The sequence below is a fragment of the Mus caroli genome, unplaced genomic scaffold (assembly GCF_978045245.1).
Source record: "Mus caroli unplaced genomic scaffold, Mus_caroli_1 scaffold_17, whole genome shotgun sequence".
NCBI classification, from domain to species: Eukaryota; Metazoa; Chordata; class Mammalia; order Rodentia; family Muridae; genus Mus; species Mus caroli.
The window spans coordinates 70,140,309-70,161,809 of NW_028227272.1; the positions used below are offsets into that span (position 1 = coordinate 70,140,309).

The window sequence follows — 21,501 nt, forward strand, 5'->3', positions numbered from 1 at the left end:
GCTCTGACCCAGTGAGGAAGGCCGGGCAGACAAGCTCAGTTCCTGGTAGGTGCTTGTGTCTCTGGCTGCTCACATTGTAGGACAGAGGAGGCTGAGAATCCCACTAGGATCAGCAAGGCTTTAACCTCCCTCCAAAGGCCTGGTTCTTAGGACCCTCGTCTGCCAGCCAGACCCTAGTTTATAAAGGTTCCATGGTTGCCAGAGCAGAACTACCAACCAGGGAAGAAACATGAAAGTCTGTGGAGGAACAGTGAAACTGAAACGTGTCTCTGTGGTGTTTCATATCAGTTTAACTGAAAAGAACTTTGAAATATGCATACATCTTCAAGCATAAATGTTTCATATTTTTAATCCAAGAGTTGAAAGAGCGAGTTAATATAAATGCATATTACTTTTCCTCATCCCCCCTTTCATTGCTGGAGTCTAGTATAATGAATGTACTTATTTTTAAATCATTTTTACTTAATTCTTCCTCTCCATTCTTACACAGAGCGGAAATAGCATAAGGAAGAAAATAATTGAATTTTCAACAAACATTGTATGGTCTTTTCGTGGAATGAATATGTATATGTGTGTATATATTATGTGTGCGCACTCATGCGTGTGTGTATGTGTGTATGTGTGCATACTTGTGTCTGTCTATATTTCTCATAGCCAAGAAAACACCAAGAGTTAAGGGAAAACAATATGGTCAAGAGAAAGAAACATGTTCCAGGAAACAAAAAGATCACCACAAGTCAAAAACTGCTGCCTGTTTTAATTTTCCTAGTTTAGAAACTGTGACGTTGGTAGCTTCTCTTGCTTACATAAGATATTTTACTGCTCATTATAATTTATCAGTGCAGAATTGAGTCAGATAGTTCAGTTACAACACAAGGCCATCCCTCTACATTATTCATTGTGTGGAAAAGGATATCTAATATTTATCAACACATTAGCACAAAATATGTATTTACTTCGGGTCTATGTTTTATAAAATTCAACCAAACCAAGTCTTTTCCTAGTAGCAGCTAAATGTAGTAATACATGCAAACCTAATTATCTTTATTAGTAAATAAATTATATATATGTATATATATGTGTGTATATATATATATATATATATATATATGCTTTACCTTAGTTTGTAATCCTCTATATAAAAAAAGTACATGAAATTAGGCAGCTCTCTATTTTCAGACTGCATTAATGGCACGTTTCAGCTCATTAAGTCAACAAAACATAGGAATAACGTTGAAAATTCATCTGTAACCAACCTTGTGCCTCGGGGTCTATGAATGGTAGATGGCCTTATACAATAGAATGAATGATGGTTTCCGTCTCGGCCCTAATTCTCTGTTTCCATGGACATGTAACTTTAATTGTAATAGTCCCCATCATAGCTAAAGAGAGTTGGGCTTAATATTTTATTGTAATTTCCTGGCACTTCTGGTTTCATTTGGCTCATAATTATAATGAACTAAACATGCGCTGGCCTCTCTGCCTATTACAGTACTCTTTTCAAGAAATGGCGGTGCTTATCCTGTAACTCAGAGTTAATATGAATGGATAACCCAATCCCGTGCTTCTCACTTGGCTGCATTAATGTCCATTATTTAATGTGCCTCAGTTAGCAGTTTTAAATGTGTCAATTTCAGTGTATGTGACTTCTCCCTGTGTATAGCCAGAGGACATGTCTCATTCCCAAGTCTGTCTAAAGTTGCTTGTGGTTCGATGGAAAACAGTAGATTTGGGGATGGAATTTCCAGAACCAAAATACTGAAGGTCAGCCCAGCACTGAAGGCCTTCCAGTCCCATTTGCCATGAAACAAGTTGTGCCTTGATGTTATAATTTATCATCTCCATAAGTGCCAGGGAATTCAGTAACACTGAAATGTGCCGTGTCTGCTTAGTAAATTAAATTTTTACTATCACCATGCAATGTGGTCTCTTCAAAAATAATCATCTTTAATGTGCTGGAGTCATGGGGCCAGTGAATATTGAGGACTTACAGATATCTTGAGGCAGAAAAGACATAGATAAAAGCATAATTAGGTGAGATTATGTATGTGAGCTGGATCAGTTTCAGAAACCGTCCCAAGAATGCTATTACGTTGTGAGGGTTCTACTTTCAAAGAATACCATAAACAGACTTAATTGAAATGAGGGTGTAGCTAACCCAGGTCATTTTTATTTTTACAACTTGAATTTGTTAAGGAGTCTGAGTGTTCCCCATCCGAAAGCAGCAAGCGCCGAGTGTATGACACACAAAAAATGATAGCAGTCTTATTTTAAGAACATTTTTAGTGACGATAGCTGGAAAACATAATTACACTGTTGTCCTTAAATAAGGAGGATCGTCAACTTCAGCCGAATGAAAGTCCTGCGGTTTTTACCAAAAGAAAAAGACTGTGGATGCTTTCAGGGTGGTTTCTTCAGTTAGCATAAATAGAAGGAGAGGGGAGCTCGTTATTTGGTGGGTGTTCAGTAGGTTTTAAAATTAGAAATGGTTTCTAGCTTGAGCGTTTTGCTCTGGCTGTTGCTGTGACATTAAAATTCACTGACGAGTCGGCCTCTGGCTTTCCTCCTCAGGACGCCGCCACTTCCATGCCTCTCAGTGCCCGAGGCCCACGAGTCCTGTGTCCACAGACAGCAACATGAGTGCTGCTGTGATCCAGAAAGCCAGACCCACCAAGAAGCAGAAACACCAGCCAGGACATCTGCGCAGGGAAGCCTACGCAGATGGTAAGTCCGCTGAAGCCGATGGAAACGTCTATGAGGCTCGCCCGGTTCCCCGATGTCTCTGTGGCTAGGGAAATGTGTTCACTGATGTTAGAAGTTCCATTAACATTCACGAAGAGTAGCCTTATATTACTTACAGGAGTGGAATTCTTCCACATCTTGGCAACTGTCTCTAGCCTCTAGAGTCTTCTAAACAGCTGGCTATTTAAGAAATGAAATCAGTTGTTTGTCTGTCTGTTTGTTTGTTTGTTTGTTTGTTTAAGTCTATGTTGTAGCGTCACACATTGCCCGTGACTCTCGATGTGGTCACGTTGGGTTAACCTTTGTCAGCTGCACTGATCAAATTTCCAGGATATCTCTATTTCCTTCATTCTGTCTTTTAAAAATAATTCTGCTCTGAAACAAAGGGCAATAAAGGTCCCAGTTTTTTTTATTTTTTTTCCGCAACCACAGTGGTCTTTACAGGTAATCAGTGTGCCGAAAGGCACCTCTAACCCCCTTCTTGGTGCCTTCAAGTGCAATACGGACCCTTGTGAAGAGGGGAACACTTGTATTCTCAAGGGGAGAGAGGGAGATAAGACAAACATTATGATGTTGTCTAGAGAAGGCCTTTAATGAAAGTGCCTCAGGTGGCCCGGCGTTTATTAAAGCGCCACCGCCTTCTCATTTTATAAAACAACCCTTCAGGCTTTATTGGAAATTCATGTAAGATAAATTCTCTCAGACTCACCCATCTTGTCAAGTTTTCTGGATTCGCTAAAGGGGTGGGGGAAGAACGGTGTCCCAGGCAGTTTCTCTACTTCTTGGGTGTCTGCAGCCACTATGCCATTAGGACTTTGCCTACCAAGGCAGCAGTTTTTCACAAGGGCTATCATTTTACTATTATCATCTGAAAGCTTAAAATTATAGATCCTTATCCAAGGTTATGGAGAGGGGGTTTCCGAGGTACTTTTCCCAGTGAGTCTTGCCACTTGACAGGAAAATTTAATACAAGCTCACAGCATGGTTGGTGAGCACAGGTAATTTGGCGAGGAGCTGTTGTCCACGCTGTTATCTGAACTTTATTCTGAGTCTTTTCCCTGACGAGCATCTCTCTGATATTAGCCTACATTAAATACTGGCATGACACAGCACACCTGGGCCTCCTGGCTTGTGCCCAGGAGTCTTTTGTCAGCGAAACTGAGCTGTCAGAAAATTATCTGATTTTGAAGGGTTATTACAGTGGCTCTGAGTCTGTGTTTGCCTCTGTGACGGGACAAACGCTAAGTGTAAATCCTCAAACTATACAGGCAATCTTACATTTATGGGACCCCTGTAATGGCATTTTACAAGTTTTATTGCTGTTTTATCAATGTTTATTATCTCGAAGACAGGAGTCTTCACGGGAAGGCTGCTCAAACGTCAAACCTGGATGTAAACACATCTAAATTGAACTCGTATGGAGAAATCTGGCCTAAAACTTTGTATAGATATCTCTACCTCTTATTTATATGTATTTGGAGGGGAGTCTGGCCGTGCCTTCAAAAATGCTTTAAATAGTGAAGGCTTGCTAGGTTTAGCAAGCAAAGGGTCACACATTCTTAAGAATTGTGAGCTGTCTTTGTGTCCTGAATCCTACAGAACTTGCTTTGACATATTTAAAAACTAAATATGAAGAATAACTAATCCTCAAATTAAAAGCACTAAATTGAATAAGAAGGCACTCAAGTTATTTTTTTTTTATTTAATTTCAAGACTACCAAAGAACGATATTAAGACGCGTTTAAAGCTAAAAAGTGAATGTGAAATATTGCTTGGATTTCAAGTAGCTCATTTCACAAAAGTAGTTATGAAAATGATAATAATGGTTTTCTGTAATGAAGATAGATAATGGAGAAATAAATAAATAAAGCTGGTTTTAAATTATAGCTTCATCTTCCCTTCAACAGCGAGAACTATCTATACTTACATTATGATTACTAGACTGTTTCGTCAACTCATTCTGGATATTTCCTTGAAAAAGCTGTATATTACTTATACCTAATAATATGGATATTAATTATTTAAAACTACAACATTCAGATCTTTCTTAATGCCCCAATCAAATACAGACTGTCACTTACACTTTATAATTCTCATGCTCGAACCCAGGGCTTTGTGTTCCCTCTCTCACGACCTGTGCCCAAACCTAGCATGTGTATACTCTTGATAGGAGCTCTGAAATAGAGACAAAAGTGATTTTCTCAGAAAGCTCTTTCATCAAATTATTATACTGCATGTAGATAATAAATCTGAGGGGCTGGAGAGATGACTCAGTGGTTAAGAGTCATCTGGCTGCTCTTCCAGAGGTCCTGGGTTCAATTCCCAGCAACCACATGGCAGCTCCCAAATGTCTGTACCTCTACTTCCAGGGAATCTGAAACCCTCATACAGATCTACATGCAGGAAAAACACTAATGCAGGTAAGGTAAAAATAAATGTATTTTTAAAAATGAGGATATATCTACAGATCATATTACAAAGTATCTCAGCAACAGGTACACATTTTTCTTTAGTAGTATGTTGTAAAAGGTTAGCAAGTAGAAGAAAGAGGTTGAGATGTCTTTTATTAAAACATCAGAATTAAACGTATCAGTAAAGCATGGAGTAGTTTGTAGGTTTTTTTTGTTTGTGTCCTTTCTTAAGCACAGTGTATTGACTGTGTTGGATAAGTTCGTTTCTTGAGTTTCAGGTTTGAGAACTATGTTCGGAGTGGAGAACATTCTTGAGCGTAGAGCATCTCTGCTTTATAAATAGCATCCAAATTTTTATTTTCCCAATAAGCTCCTTTCTAAAGCATCCAAAGGGATAAGCAAGACCTCATTCTGAGTGACTAAAGTGTAAGTTTTGAGGATTCCTCGCAGCTAGTCTTCTGTCTCTTGTTTGATCTGTCTTGAAACAGTACCACACACTTTCCAAATAAAGCAGCACGCTGCATGGCCTCAGAGCTCTGGAGGGGAAAGTGTGAGCAGGGTGATCAATTGGAAGCCTTCCTCCTGTGTCTTCTCACAGTCTCCCCTCAGCCTGTAATTGTTCTCTAAATTCTTTTTATTGGAACATTCGTCTTAACCAGACTGGACCCCATCTAGTAAGCTCATTTTAATTCTATTGCTTCTCAAAAGATTCCCAAGACAGTCACATTCTTGGATAGTGGGCGGGCACTGTGGCTCTAAGTGTGGTGATTGGCAGGGACATGCTGCTCAGCCCAAGAGCCCCCCAACCCCTCCAACATCATGGACATCCCTTGCCCTATAGGCAAATACAAGGCTTCATGAACACCCAGACAACACTAGCCTGCAAAGTAGAGTACCACACCCTCCTCTCCAACTCACAACATTGATTATTTCGTGTTTGACACTTTCAAGCTTAACCCAGATGAAATACATGAATATTTATCAGCCAAAGTCTGTGGAGTTAAAGTACATTTCTAGGACCCTCTACTAGACTCTCTCCCACTTCCCCCCTTACAACCCTCCCAATACATTTACATACTTCAATTAAAAACCAAATCTATAATATTTCTCTAGTCCTCCTTTTCATAAATTATAAATTCACCATCCTCTTTAGAATGATGTTCTCTTGACTTGATTTCGCTTTAATGACAAGGTCTTGGGACTTTAAGCAGTTACTTAAACAGAGTGTTGGATCCGTCTAGCAAGTTGATGCTGTGCTGGTCGATTTCCTTATATAGGTATTCCTCTGTACTTCATTATGTGAGAGATAGTTTGTTAGCTGGGGATTCTTGAAAGGGAGAAAATGTTAATAAGATTACACAAAGAGAGACAGAAAGATGGCTGAGAGGTTAAGGGTACCTGCTGCTCTTGTAGGGGACCCAGGTTCAGTTCCCCTTCGCCTACATGACAACTTGGAATGATTTGTAATTCCATATCCAGGTGATTGGATAGCCTTATTGGCCTCTAAGGGCACCAGGGATGCACACGATGCTCGTACAGACGTGCAGGCAAACATCTACAAAAAATATCCTTTTTAAAAGATTATGTAAGATTTTTAAAAACTAGGCCCATAATTCCCTCATTTTTCAATTGTATTTAAACTAATGCATAAATTGGGAGAAGGAGCTGTTCAGCAGTAAGGGAAAAAAAAAGAAAAGTTCATGGAAAAAGTAACCTACTTGGGCTTCATAATTATTTCATAATACCTGAGGAAGAAGAATTTATTTAACAAACTGTTTATAGGACATAATGAAACCTGCTAGCAGTTTCTGTCAGTTAGGTACGGGAAGTTACCATTCTTAGCACGGTCACTGGGTTCTCTTTTTAACTAAAGTTACAGACAACATCTCTCTAGAATATCCAGTAATAGATTTACTACTGAACTCTGGGTTCCCAGGACTCCTCAGCTTGATCTTATGATAGCAATAATTATACTCTTCGATACCCTGAAGAGGCCAGATATTTTGTTATTTAATAAAACAGTCCCTTGCCTCCTGATCATGCGTTTGCAGTTGCAAACAACAGACTAGAAAGAGGGCACGGATCCTCATGCCCTTTGCCTGCAGGTACGCTTTGGATTAGCTTCCCGTGTTACTCTCAGTGCCTGCTTCCAGCCACCCTACCTTGCACCTCATAGTTTACACTACTGCTTACAGCCCATTTCTTAACTCTTTCTTGCCTTCTTCAGTCTCAATTTGTGTATGTGATGTGCCACACAGATATTCTCCTACTGAGATAGATCTACCATCGATCTTCCCCAACAAAGCAGGGGAGGGAGGACTTGAATCCTAAATTTTGCCTTGGTGTTGGGTGTGGCTGGCAGCCTATAATCTCAGCATTTAGGTAGTAGAGGCAAATGGTTCTCTATGAGTTCAAGGCCAGCCTAGCCTACATAGTGAGGACCTGTCTCAAAGGAAAAAGAAAAATGAAAACACAAACTATATTGCAAAAACTCCATTGAAATCATCAACAAAAGGGAAAATCTGTGCCATGGTGACTGATCATATGTGTGTCAGAATAAGGTACTAGGGATCCAAGAATTCGAAGAAAGCTGTTCTATTGTCTAGTCTTTGGCCACAGATGTGTTGAGACTATTAATAGTATACTATAGCACAGTAAGCCATGACATACTGTGATAAGCTTTTTTAAAATGAGGGATTCCCTAAAGAAAACAGCAAGATACAAAATGATGCTTTAGACTTTCTTCTTTTACAGTGACATACAACGTATTCTGGTATCGTGGCTTCAGCCTGCAGTGTAAAAGAGAATTCAGTTTAGAATGACCTGTTGTTGTTATTAAAATGAGGAGAGGGAGGTAGTTCCTTTTATAAATACGTACATAAAGTGCATACATTAATATATGACAGAAGATCCTAGGTTAAGCTAATGTTCAGCGCTTCCATTTAGCATCATAGTAAGATGTGGGAGGAACATTTTGGTGGTGGTGGTATTTTGAGAGATGGTCTCCTGTAGCCCAAACTAGCTTGGACCTTGTAGTGTTGCTGAAGAGGACCTTGAGTGTCTGACTGTCCTTCATGTGCCTACTGAATACCAAGATCACAGGCATCTGCCTCCATGCCTGGTTTATTTGGTGATGGGCATCAAACTCAGGGCACTGTGCATGCTGAGCACACATTCTGACTGTGACCCACCTCCATCCCCTTCAAGATATAGTTCCAGTATTCAAGAATATCTCATGCAGGGACAGCAAAGTGATAATTAGTGGACACAGTCAATGTCAGCAAAACATTTATAAACAACCTATGTATTCCTCTGTTGGGAATGGCTAACTAGTGATGTGCTTATTGAACAAAACATTATACAAAAAAAGAAATTATATCTTCACTTGGAGATACATACAATTACATGACGAGGGGAAAGAAACATTGCAGTTCTGGTTAATAAAAATGCAAGGCTTTTTATTTGTATCTGATGCTTTTTATCAAGCTACTGTAACCTACAGACGGGTGGATATTATACATAGCTCCATGTGACCATTGCTGATAGTGCCTGGCTGTGGATAGTGCTCCCTTGAATCATGGGACTAAGCATCACAGTTTTGTTGTATGGGAAACTCTCAAAACTAATCACTCTCCCTAATCAATACTGGAGACTGAAATGGAGACAAGGCAACACGAGATGTCCTATCATGTCTCTGTTCATGTATGACTTTGATATTTTTACCATTTATTTTCTTTTACCATGAATACTTTTTATTTCAAATTCCAAGGCTAAAATTATACTAAATATTTTTAAATATATGATGAATCCATATATATATATATATACATATATATATATATATATATATATTCTGTTACCTGTAAAATATGAAAACATTGTTCCTACCTACCCACATGCCTGAGTCCATACTGTTGCAGACTGTCTGGTTTTGTCTGGTTTTGACTACTCTTGAAATGAGCACTGAGCCAAAAATGAGCTATTTTGTATTTACGCCCATATACTTTGAAAGCCCTTTGTGTTCACTTTCCTAAAACTGAACTCGCACATCGTTACAGAAACCCTTTGCTCACTCCTGCACGCCACACCTGAGAGGATGCTTAAATCCCTACATAGTAGACTACAGCCCAAGGCCTAGCTTCTGCCGCCTTCCCCGCCCCGGTACTAATAGTCCCTTGATCATTAGGTAACACTAATTTACTTCCTTTATCTCTCAAATGTATTCTCTGCCCTCCTTTCAACACCCTCGCTGTAATATTTCATCTGCTATCCTGTGTGTGGACTATTATCATGACGTCTTAGCCTCCTGGAATAAAGTCTCTTTTACTGTAATCCATCTTTCCCAGCACAGTCAGGTCTGGAAAACTTCACGTTAAGTTAACTTACCAAATACTATGAAAACATGTTTCTATGTATTCATAGACTGTATCTAGGAGTCATTTTTATAAATCTCAGTACCGCCACAGAAGAATACATTTCCTGGATACTAAGTTATATGCATACTCTCAATTTGAGTTACATTTTTGGTGTAAAAAATTTAAGTCAATATGTTATATAAAAGGTATTGCTTCAAATATAGCTACTAGACATAGGTGTACATATAAAACAAGCAATTAACCTACATTTCTACCAGTTATTATCCAGTTTAAAATGTCTGAGTGGAGGGTGAAGAGAGCCTGATCTGAACTGTAGATGTGTGTGATAAAACAATGTGAAGAACAGTAAAGCAGAGATTAAGAATCTAAAAGCTTTACTCTTTCTTCGGTCTGCCGGTAGACAGCTTTGATATCAGAAAAGGAGTTAAAAAAATCTATGCGGAGCTTTTTACCTACACATTAAGAAGGGATTTGGGCCAGATTAGAGATGGCAATTAAAACTTAAGTGCCAGCCTTAATCAATTTGAAGAGGATGCCTAAAGATGTAAGAGAATTTTCATCTAAGACCTATAAGAGCATGCTGAAATCAGATCGGAAGCTCTGCCAGGTTGGAGCAGGTTGGAGGGGGGGAGTTATAGTGCGCATGCCCAGAGTGCAGCGAGCTCCACGGTAGATCGTCTCCAAGTCCTGATCGTCCTGAATCAACAAAAATGATTCAATTTTTCCATGCTGGCCGATGATAAAAGTATTAAAATCATCAGTCTTCATTTTTGTTCCCTTCAATGGCTCTAGATCAAGTGACATTTCAAAATTGAAAGTGACTGCAATGATAAACCTAGTTTTGATGAATCTACACATGTCAGATCTCACAACATTTAAATTATTCTTTTTTTAGATCTTCCACCCCCTCCAGTGCCACCACCTGCTATAAAATCGCCCACTGTCCAGTCCAAGGCACAGCTGGAGGTACGGCCTGTCATGGTGCCAAAACTCGTATCTATAGAAGCAAGAACAGATAGATCGTCAGACAGAAAAGGAGGCAGTTACAAGGGGAGAGAAGCTCTGGATGGAAGACAAGTCGCTGACCTGCGCACAAATCCAAGTGACCCCAGAGAAGCACAGGAACAGCCAAATGACGGGAAAGGCCGAGGAACAAAGGCAGCCAAGAGAGACCTTCCACCAGCAAAGACGCACCTCGGCCAAGGTAGTGCTTTTCCAAACAGCAGACGAGCACAGAATTCAATAAGCTCTCATGATACATGGGTAGACTTTCAGTAGCCATATGAAACGAATTGTGATGGAGGGGCCTTTCTAACAGTGGAATGGGAATGTGCCCTGCTTATTTAATGCAATGCATTCCAATGTGTGACATCACACAAGCCTCTCTGAAATGTGATGTCACACAAACTGAATTCATAGGTATCAAGATGTCATCCTAAAGCCGTAGCAATTGTGACAGATACAATATGAAAAATAGTGTCCCATTCTCTGCATTTTAACCAGTTGTCCATCTTTATAACAGTCTCCGTCTCTAGTAATACTAAACATCTTTGATGAGAGATGAGAGCTAAACTTGCCTGTGAATAAAAGGATAAGGATTTGAATACAGTTAGAAATTACATTAGCTCCAGAGAAGGGCAGTAGAAGGGTCTCTTCTAGAGTCTGTGACCTCGCCAGTACAGGTTGTCTAGGTTTATGGTGTGAATTCCCTCCTGTCAGTTGGTCTTTAAGTCCAATTAAACAGCTGTTGGTTATACCAAAGGATAAAAGTCCTGCTCTTGCTGGGCCAGTTGTTGTGATTTGTAAGCATTACAGCTGGGTAGAACTACCCCAGTTGATATGTCTTCATTGAAAGCCCTACATACCTAAAGCTGAGGAAACACCAAAGAAGCAGGAGGTGAGGGTGTGATTGTAAGATCCACATGAGCAGGATACCAACTGCAAGGTAATAACCCCCAGACATATAAAGGAGAAACATGTACCCATGACCTTTCAGCATCATGCAGGAAAAAGACCAGCATAAAGACACCAGCAGTTGACATGCCAACATGGCAAGTCTAAATTCCATAAGGCCCTACCCCTAAACAAAGAGTTGCATGTAGCCAGAGGCGACAGAGAGAGAACCAATTGCCTCCCAGGCTGATTTTCCACATACGTTGTCTAATCCCAAGTGGTTGGCCCTGAACCCATGTACATATAAGCAACAATAACCAGACAGTAGAGTGTATATATGTGGGTGTATAACAATAATTTTTAAAAAGAACTCGTGAATTAGGGCACTGGGCATGAGAGGAGTTGGGTTGGTGATATAAATATGTCCTACTTGTATATGACATCCTGAAAATACATTTTTTAAAGAAATCCTGTTCTTGGGTTGATGGATGATAGAGTATTTACCAGCAGAGACCTTGAGTTCAGTGTTAGCATCATACACACAAACACACACACATACACACACACACACACACACCTTGAAAGAATGGAGGTAAGAAATATAAGAGGGCCGAGGAAATGACACAGCAATTAAAGCACTTATTTTCAAAGCATGAGGGCCTCAGTTCCAATCTCCAGAACCTGTGGTAAGTGCTGGGCACACATGGCTGTCCACCCATAATTCCTGCTGTGGAAGGCAGAGGCAGGAAATCTTCAGAGCAAGCTGGCTGTTAAGAGTAGCCATCAGTGAGCTCTGGGTTTGATTGAGAGATCCTGCCCCAACAAATAAGATAGAAAAGTGAGGGAAGATGATTCCAGACTTCCATCCAGGCCATCAGTGTGAATACACACACACACACAAACACACACATAATGCACTCAGACATATAAACGTGTATGCATACCATGCACATACATACATGAGAAAGTAGCAAAACGGGAGAAAAGTGCTAGACATGGTTACATGTGTGCACAGCCTATAACCAGCTCCCCCCTGCCCTCCCCAAAAAAATAAAAATTAAAGAAATATAAAATGTCATGAGGTGAAAGGTTGAAGCAATTTTATGAGAAAAGGTAATTTTTGAAATGTTTCATCCATAATTCTTATTTGCAAGAACTGTTGACGGCAGTAGTCAGAATAGAAGCCAGATGTTGGAAGACTGAAGAAGGAGTGAGCATTTTGAAAGGGACATGTATTAGTCACGTCTGTGTTTCTGTGACCACAATATATTATCAAAACAACTTATGGGGGAAAGGTTTATTTTGGTTAACATTTGTAGGAGAGTGCATGGCAGAAAGGTTATGGCGGGAAGAATGTGATCTAGAGCAAGAACAGAGCAAGAACCAGGAGCAGAATACGCAAAGATACCCACCACCACATCACTGACGTAATTCTACCTACTCAGACCCCCTCTTACAGGTTCCACAGCTTCCCCAAATAGCACCACCAGTGGGGAAGCTTCCGAACAGGAGCCTAGGAGACATTTCACATCCAAGCAGGAGTTGCTGAGCAGGAATTCTTCTCAGAAGGTTTGGATGAGAAGGCTGGCATGGAGTTCCTCAAGAGAGCCAAATTGTTAGAAATGTTTTAGGATAGGAATTGATATCATTATATACTATAGCAACAAAGCCAAGGAAGAGAGTTAAAAAATAAAGATTAAAAAAAAAGAAGAAGAAGGTAAAGAAAGAGACTGGTGGTACTGCTGGATGTGATGCCTTTATTGCTAGCTAGCACTGGGTGAGGTGATCCAGGAGGTAGGGGAGTGGCAAGTGGATCTTGAGTCTAAGGCCAGCCAGGTCTACAGAGTTAGTTCCGATATAGCCAATGCTACACAGAGAAACACTGTCTTGAAATAAGAAACTAAACAAAACAAACAAATAAAAAAGTATTAATGGAGGAGACAGGAGGGTGTGATGAAGGAATTAGCATGAGAAACCTACTTGGGCAAGATTTGTCATCAGTCCATTGCACTGTGCTCAGTAACTTCCTTGCAGCAGGAAGGATGGTTCCCTTTGTTACGGGACCAAAGTGGGACTCCGCAAACACAGACTCAGATGTCAAAGGTGCCTTTCTTTTTTTTTTTTTTTTTTTTTTTTTTTTGTTTTTTTTTTTTTTCGAGACAGGGTTTCTCTGTATAGCTCTGGCTGTCCTGGAACTCACTTTGTAGACCAGGCTGGCCTCGAACTCAGAAATCCACCTGCCTCTGCCTCCCGAGTGCTGGGATTAAAGGCATGCGCCACCACGCCCGGCTAAAGGTGCCTTTCACACAGACATTCCCACGGTGTGACACAGAGTCCTTCGTAATAACAACTTTGGACAGTTTATCTCTGGTCATTAACCCAGAGCTTCTCTGGCCCTAAACTTTTGACTCCCGGCCCTGTGTTCTGAGTAGTGATTTATATACTAAATATAATTTTGTCAGTTACAGACTTCATGTCTGGTCAGAAAGTATAACCTTTTTTGTGATGGTGAGCTAATATGCAAGTCTGAGAGATGCTTTAGGAGAAAACAACAGGGCTAGAAAGATCTGGGTGTGACAGAATTGGAGCAAAGAGGAAGAAGAGTTTAAAGTCATCTTCAGAAATTTAATAAGCAGCTGTTACATCATAAAATCATTTCTATTGATAGGACTGCGTTGGAAACCATTAAGCTAGAAACAAGGAAACCTACTCCATGAAATGCATTTAGCAGATCCAGTGGCTATTATGCTTTGATTTTCCAGATTCTGATTTGAACCATAACCCCAAGTGTGTCCATCATTAAATTATCATGGCTAAGCATTGCTGTAATTTTCACCTTCTTGATTCAATTTACATTATTTATTTAATGGCAGAGGCGCCCTGATTTACATATGTAATGAATGGATATTTTTAATTAAGGAAAGTGCTTTTCTAGACATGAAGACCTGATCCTTTGTGCTGACACTTACCTTTGTTTGATTTATTTCTACACATATCAAATACTCATTGTACTGTATTTACAGCCCTAAGTCTTCCGATATCTATAAGCATGTGCTCGTGCTCATACATACAGAGAAGAAACGGTGAAGAAAATTTGCATACTGTAATTCATAGCTATCTTAAGATTTTATGAAGCCATGTTTTCCCTAAGGACAGTATCACTTACTGCTAACTCTTCAACATAGCCTAGCCTGTGCCTCCAAGCATCCCTTGAAGACTGGCCAAATACAAATATTCTTACATTTAGCATTATTTCTACCATCCTGTGATCCCTAGGTGTTCAGAATAAGCATTCTGGGTAATACAATGGCAAGAAAGACCCAGAAGTCTTTCCTGTAGAAATGACTTATAAACTGAATGTGTAAGGCAGTCAAGCATTGGTGGTACACACCTTGAATCCCAGCACTTGGAGGTAGAGGCAGAGGCAGTTGGATCCCTGTGAGTTCAAGGCCAGTTGGTACTACAAAGTGAGTTCCAGGACAGGCAGAGCTACACAGAGAAAGCCCGTCTCAGCATCTTACACACAAACACAGACACACACACACACACACACACACACAAAAGGGGGAAAAATATGCATAGATGAAGGACTAGAGGTACATAAAGGGTCATTTACCTCCACAGAGATATCACTGTAATCTCTTGAGTGTTAACAACCAATCTCAGAGGAGAGGTGGCTTGCAATCAGTGTTCAGCCTGTTGAGTATAAAGAAGTATAACTGAGTTGGTTGTCGTAACAATAGATTGAGGACATAGTTCATGGAAATCAGAGTTTAAAATCACTTCTCTTTTTGTTCAAGACTATATATTGATGATCTATTTATTATATGACAGTCTGGGAATATAACAACACATAAAATAGACGTTATATTCTCAAAATGTTATATCCAAAAGAATGGATGAAATTGCCCCAGAGAAGTTGGAAAGAAAAAAATACAAATATCTGTGCATGTGGTATGTGTGTGCAGCTTTGGAAAGAAAGGAGAAAATGTTAGGGTACTGACATGGCTTCTTCACAGTTATGTATTAAACATATCCTGAGAAGACAGTTAAGGAAGGAAGGGTTGCTGAGAGCTGGGCGAATAGTAATGTTGCAATCAAAAATCAGAGTGAATGAGATCTAGAACTCCCAATTTTGAGCCAATTTCCCTTTTGTTTTTTTGTTTGCTTGGTTAGTTGGTTTTGGTTTTTCAACACAGATATTCTCTGGGTACAGCTCTGACTGCAGACCAGGCCGCTCTTGAATGCACAGAGATCTTCCTGTCTCTGCATTTCAGATTGCTGGAATTAAAGTCATGTGCCACCACAGCCCAGCCTAGTTTGTCTTTTGGGAAGGTTGGTTGTTGAGCAAGGAAGAAGGAGCAGACTGATTCCTGAGGAGAACCATAGACTTAGGGCAAAGGACTCAACCAGAGATATTTGAACATATTGTGGTTGACAAAAATGTACATCAACAGCAAGAAACAGGCTGAATTGAGTAGACACCAGTGAAAAGAGTCTGCACAGGGAGAGAAACCTCCCCAGAGTCAGAACTGAGGCAGTGAGGAGAAGACTGAAAAGAGCAAGGGACCAATGAAGATTGGGAATGGCTTCCTGAGTAAGTGGCTCATGGCTCACGGGAGAAGACTTTTCTTGAAAGGACTGGGGAACAGTCATTTAGATCTGATACCAGAGAGCTAGAAGGGAATCTCATTCCTCACCTTATCTTCTGCTGAAGAGATTAAGCCAGTATCATGGCTGCTCTGGCAAGGGATCATAACCAAAAATATGATCTGACTGGAATGCAGACACGCCACACACCTTTAATCTCTCTGGCTGGAATATAGGCATGCCTTTACTACATACCTCTTATCCCAAAGAATGACATCGAATTGAAGGGCAGACAAAGTGGAGAATCAGAGAAAGATTTGACTGAATAAGTCAGAGATAGGATATGCCTGTCTCTCATAAAAACAGACAAGGAAGAGAGGCTACTTAAAGAGTAGTGAGGGAGACAGGGCTGGTCAGTTCAGAGATAAATCTGGTGCAGTCCAGGTGAGTACAGTTGAGTGAGTTCAGAGCAAAGTAGTTGAGTTTGAAGCAGTTTGGTTCTTGGAATTCAGAGGTTGTCGTTCCATGCAGAGAAATCAGAAGGCAAAGGAAGCCAGTTTGAATCAGTCATCTTAGAGAGGAATTTAAGTGAGAACAGCTGAGTTGAACCAGCCAGCCAGAGTTAAGAAAGAGCTAGAAAGGATGAGCTTTTTCAGTAATAAGGCTTGGAGTCTGAAACATTCTAGGACAATGTCAGCAGACCTCATTGGAAGCTGAAGACTTCAAGGTCCTTGCTTGCATATTGAAGATTAGATTGTGCAGAGATGAGAAGCTTCCAGGCCTAGGCCTAGGAACAGTTAGATAGAAAGGCTGTGATTCAGCTTAAGCCTTGCACTAGTAAAGTGTCTCATCTCTTCATCTGAAGAGATAAAAGTGACATTTACATTTACAGAGAACACATAGAAGAGTTTATTTTTTATGAATTTGCATGCAGAATGTAGTCATACTATGGAAGAAAAGTGAACAAGTAGTCAATTGATTCAGCAGTAGTAAACTTAAAGTTGTAAGGAGATAGAAATTCAAGAAATAATTTCCTAATATACTGTCTTCCTTATTTCCTATGGCTGTAAATAGACACCATGATGAAGGCAGCCAATAGGAGAAAGAGTTTACTAGGGGGCTCACATTTCAGAGGGTGAGTTCAGGACCATCATGATGGAGAACATGGCAGCAGGCCGGCATGCATATGCTGGAGCTGGAGCTAAAAACTTACATCAAATACATAGAAGTACAAGGGAAAAAGAAAAAAAAAAAAAAAACAGAGCTAACTGGAAATGGCTTGGCTTTGAAATGTCAAAGCCCATCCCAAATATCATACCTCTGCTAACAAGGCCACGCCCCCTAATCCTTCCCAAATAGTTCCACCAACAGGGAGCTAATCCTTCAAATATATGAGAGTTTAATGGTGCACATACGTTGAAGTTGGCACCTCAAGAGGGAAAGTCTGAACCTAAACTAAAATCTCCATTGGGAACTGACTCCTTCCTAACTCCTTACAAGAACGTCTTGTGTGCATCATTATTTCACTCTCTTATGTTGTTCATGTCAACAGTAAGAGTTCCCGTAAGTTCATGTTCTACTACCACGTTTATGGGCATTAGAAACTAAATTACTTAAGATCACATGGTGAATAAAAGAATGGAACTCGATAGAGTCCACACTTGACTTTTCTCCTGTAATGGCCTTGGTCCCATGTGAGTTTGAGATGGACACTAGCTCATGAGTGTAGTCAATCCCAAATTCCTAACCCCTGTGTGGAAAACAATAAGAGATGATATTGTCATTTCCAAAAGGCAGTCCTACGTTGTTCATAACTCTTGTCGTTTTAGTATTTATGCCTCAGAATCATTCATGCTTGCTCAACCAGGATTACAGATAGACAGGAGTGACTAGATAGAAAATGAAAAGTGTTCTGTCTTGCTCACATGCTCTCCTTGTATTTCCTTACACAGAAGATATTCTTCCATACTGTAGACCTACTTTCCCAACGTCAAACAACCCTAGAGACCCCAGTTCCTCCAGCTCTATGTCATCAAGAGGATCAGGGAGCCGACAAAGAGAGCAAGCAAATGTGGGCCGAAGGAATATGGCGGAAATGCAAGTACTTGGGGGATTTGAAAGAGGAGATGAGAATAATGAAGAATTAGAGGTATGCATAATTTTCCCAAAGTTTTAAAACATTAATCTGTCTGTAGCCATGATGTCAGCCTTTTAAGTTCTGAACATCTGTCAGCGTACAGACATGTAGCCATTTTTTTTCACAAACTTTGAGCATCCTAATGTCATACATGTTTTCTCTCTGAAAACATGTGAAGGAATATGAACTTTAAGTCTTCAGAAACATCATTGTTAACATTTAAAATTGTGAATGAGTTCTAGAAACACAAGTTAGGAAATAACTTGGTCTGACTTGTTATAATTCATGGTATTTTATGAGTCTTCAATGAGGTAAGCAATTATGATGTGTGTGTAGCCTCTATTGTCAGTCATCAGGCATTAATTGACTAACTTTCCAGCCCTTTTTCACTTTCACTGTTTTGGAAAGGAGCCTAGCCCAAAGAAGAGCTCTTTCTAAGTCAAATAAATGCCTCTTCCCTTCTTGTAATCTAGGGATAATGTACAAGATATAGTTGGAGGTCATATTTAAAAGTTCCTTCCCTTTAAAAATTGGTATTTTTTTCTCTTTAATAAAATGTAACTCACAGAGAAACTTATTTCTTTACAAAGATAGTTAACTCAAGTATATGCTGAATGAGTTTGAGAGTCTTACTCCAAAACATAAGATGAAAATATTAAGAAATCCCATGTAATTAAATATTGTAGGAATCTCATGTTTAGACTTTGTGGTTTGGAGTAAGATAGTTTTTCTCCCCAAAACACTGTAGACTATTTGGTTTTCGAGTTAATTTTTGGCCTTTTAAATAGAATGACTTGGCGGGGGGGGGGGGGGCTCGGAGAGGACTGAAAGATTCTTTCCATTAATCCAATATTTAGAAATGAGATACAGAATTTAAATGGTGAGATGGCACCTGGGGGAAGTGGGAAGTTAGAACACTTCTCCTTACCCAGTGCCCTATGCTACTACCTGTGACATCCAGGTGTGGTCCAGAAGAGTTTGGTATTTGTTTGAGGATGCTCGAGTTGCTATAAAGACCAATTGAAGTTGAGAAATGAATTAGTGGTGATGAACACCAGTGCCAACCAATGAACGAAGAGAGCATTCATAGTCAATGACTATAAGTAAACATAAGACAGTTATCTTTGGATTTGGTTTCAAATTGAACAACAACTTCATCTCTTATAGGAAACTGAAAGCTGAAGACAACCAGAGAGGCTTACGATGCTAATGTGAAAAACCATCACTCAAGAGGCCTCCTCCCGTCTGATGACACACAATACCAGATGAAATTGTTCAGTGCAATCAGAATGGACAAGTTGCCGTTTTTATTCCTCCTGTTGGGATAACATTTTTTAAAAGTTTCTTGGGTTTTTAGTGTTGCTGATTGATTGCCTAACCCTTATTGAACCTCCCCCTGCCGCGACGCTGTTGCAGCCGTTATCCTTGACTTCCAACACTGGAAGTGTCTTGAATGCTTGCTTCAGCCATCAGCCAGCAAGGAAGAACAGACCAATTCCTTTTGCGATTTGCCCCTGAGATATGGCATTGCACTGCTTATATATCAAGCTAATTGATAGCAAAATGTTGATCAAAGATATAAAGGTGATGACTCAACCTCATGCCAAGGGCTCTCAAAGTATAATTGTTCTATGACCAACTGCTAAGGCCAATTGAAGCATACTTCATTTTACATGATTTTAGGATCAGTGTTTCATACCACCCTTTGCTGGGATAAACTAAAAGTCTATCACATACAGAACTACAGTCTAATTTCAATGGGGTAGAAGCATTGTAAATATATACTCTTTGCAACTCCTGGTGGTACTTTATTTTGTCTTTATTTCAACCATTGAAATATATTCTTGGAAATGTACTTTTGAATAAGTAGGGCTGAGCCAGTTGGACCTCTGGTTGTCTAGTCATTGTGAGAAGTAAACCTAGCAAAAATCTTGTTCTATTTTTCAATCAAAAAAGCAACTACAGATGCATATTCCATGCAGATGGATGTTTTTAATGACCAATTGAGTAAAGACATCCCTATCTTAACTGGCCTAAATTTCTTCTGGTAGTGTCAGATCACCTTTCAGAAGTGCCACTTAAGGAGGTTTGTTTGATTTTGTTGTTGTTGTTGTTGTTTTTGTAATGCACTGTTTTTAATCTTTTTTTTTTTTTTGGTTTTAAAAGCACAATCACTAAAGTTTATTTGTAAACCATTGTAACTATTAACCTTTTTTTTCTTATTGAAGAAACTGTTGAAAAGTGTTTTTAGCCTGTTTTGTTAATGCTCTGTGTTTGTATTTGCAATATTTGAATGGTGACAGCTGGTAAGGTCACGTACCGACTTTATGGTGGGCTGTGAGCCAAATGGTTCCAATTTTTCCTGGACTTAACGAAAAAAAAAATTGTTCTAAGTTTTTTGTGGCCAATGTTGAATCTTATAAGATTTCCTTAGAAGCTCATAAGAGGAATTCCAACTCGGAATTGCCAAGTGATGCTCTGTGACTGTAGATTTCTATGATTTTTTTTTTTTACATTTTAAAGAATTTCATTGACTTTATAATTGGTGCTATTTGAAGAAAACAAAATGAATCTTTAGTCATGCATAGGTATCAGGCTTGACCCCACAAAGCCAAACAAAATTGAACTACAAAAAATAAATAATAAAAACAAAAAATAAAGACAAAAGGCTGGTATTCACCCAAAACTAAGTGTATTCATTTAGCTAATTTGAAGAAGCCCCATGTCCCATAGAAAGGATGTGCAGTTCTAAGGGAACAATCCACGTGATTAATGTTTTCATTATGTTCATGTAAGAAACCTCTTTATTTTTAGCCATACTTTTGCATACTGAAAATTCAATAATCAGAAAAGTAATTTTGTCATATTATTTATTAAAAATGTTCTCAAATACATCATCCTTCCTTGTGTTGATTTTTTTTCATTGTATGATTATCAGATTTATTCCATTAAATCACAAAGTTGTTTTGTCTTCGCATTTCACCACCACATTATGAAAACTAAGGAGTTCTCAGTTTTCCTAATGAGCATCCAGGTTCTACTGCCAAGCAAAAATTCTCATTTCAGTTGTGTGAAGGAAGTGGGAGCTGATTCTCAAGTTGAAGTCAGCTGTGTGATCAGAAACCGACTCTGAAAGGTGTGCTGTGTTTGTTTCTGTATGTGTATCTGAATTTCAGTTAGCCTGTTTCTGAAATGATCAGGATGCAACTCCAATAAACCTCATTTGTCAAGCTTGAACCACCTATGTTCTGTCAGTAAGAAAGCTTATAAATCCCATTGCTTGTCAGAGAAAATTTGGACTGGCACTTATATACCAGGTTGCACATTGTGATCAGTTAAAGCACCATATTGC

At 39.5% G+C, this 21,501-nt stretch overlaps 1 protein-coding gene across 8 annotated transcripts in view; it reads left to right on the forward strand.

The window, feature by feature from the left end:
* Positions 1 to 21,043, forward strand: part of Robo1 (roundabout guidance receptor 1) — a 1,022,024-nt gene extending 1,000,981 nt beyond the window's left edge. For all 8 annotated transcript variants that reach the window (XM_029470376.2, XM_085832285.1, XM_085832284.1 and 5 more), the window contains 4 exons: positions 2,572 to 2,724; positions 10,425 to 10,733; positions 17,965 to 18,161; positions 19,317 to 21,043. In XM_029470376.2, coding sequence (XP_029326236.1) covers positions 2,572 to 2,724; positions 10,425 to 10,733; positions 17,965 to 18,161; positions 19,317 to 19,331 — 674 coding nt within the window. In that variant the 3' untranslated portion in view covers positions 19,332 to 21,043. The remainder of the gene's footprint in view (positions 1 to 2,571; positions 2,725 to 10,424; positions 10,734 to 17,964; positions 18,162 to 19,316) is intronic.
* Positions 21,044 to 21,501: the final 458 nt, after the last annotated feature.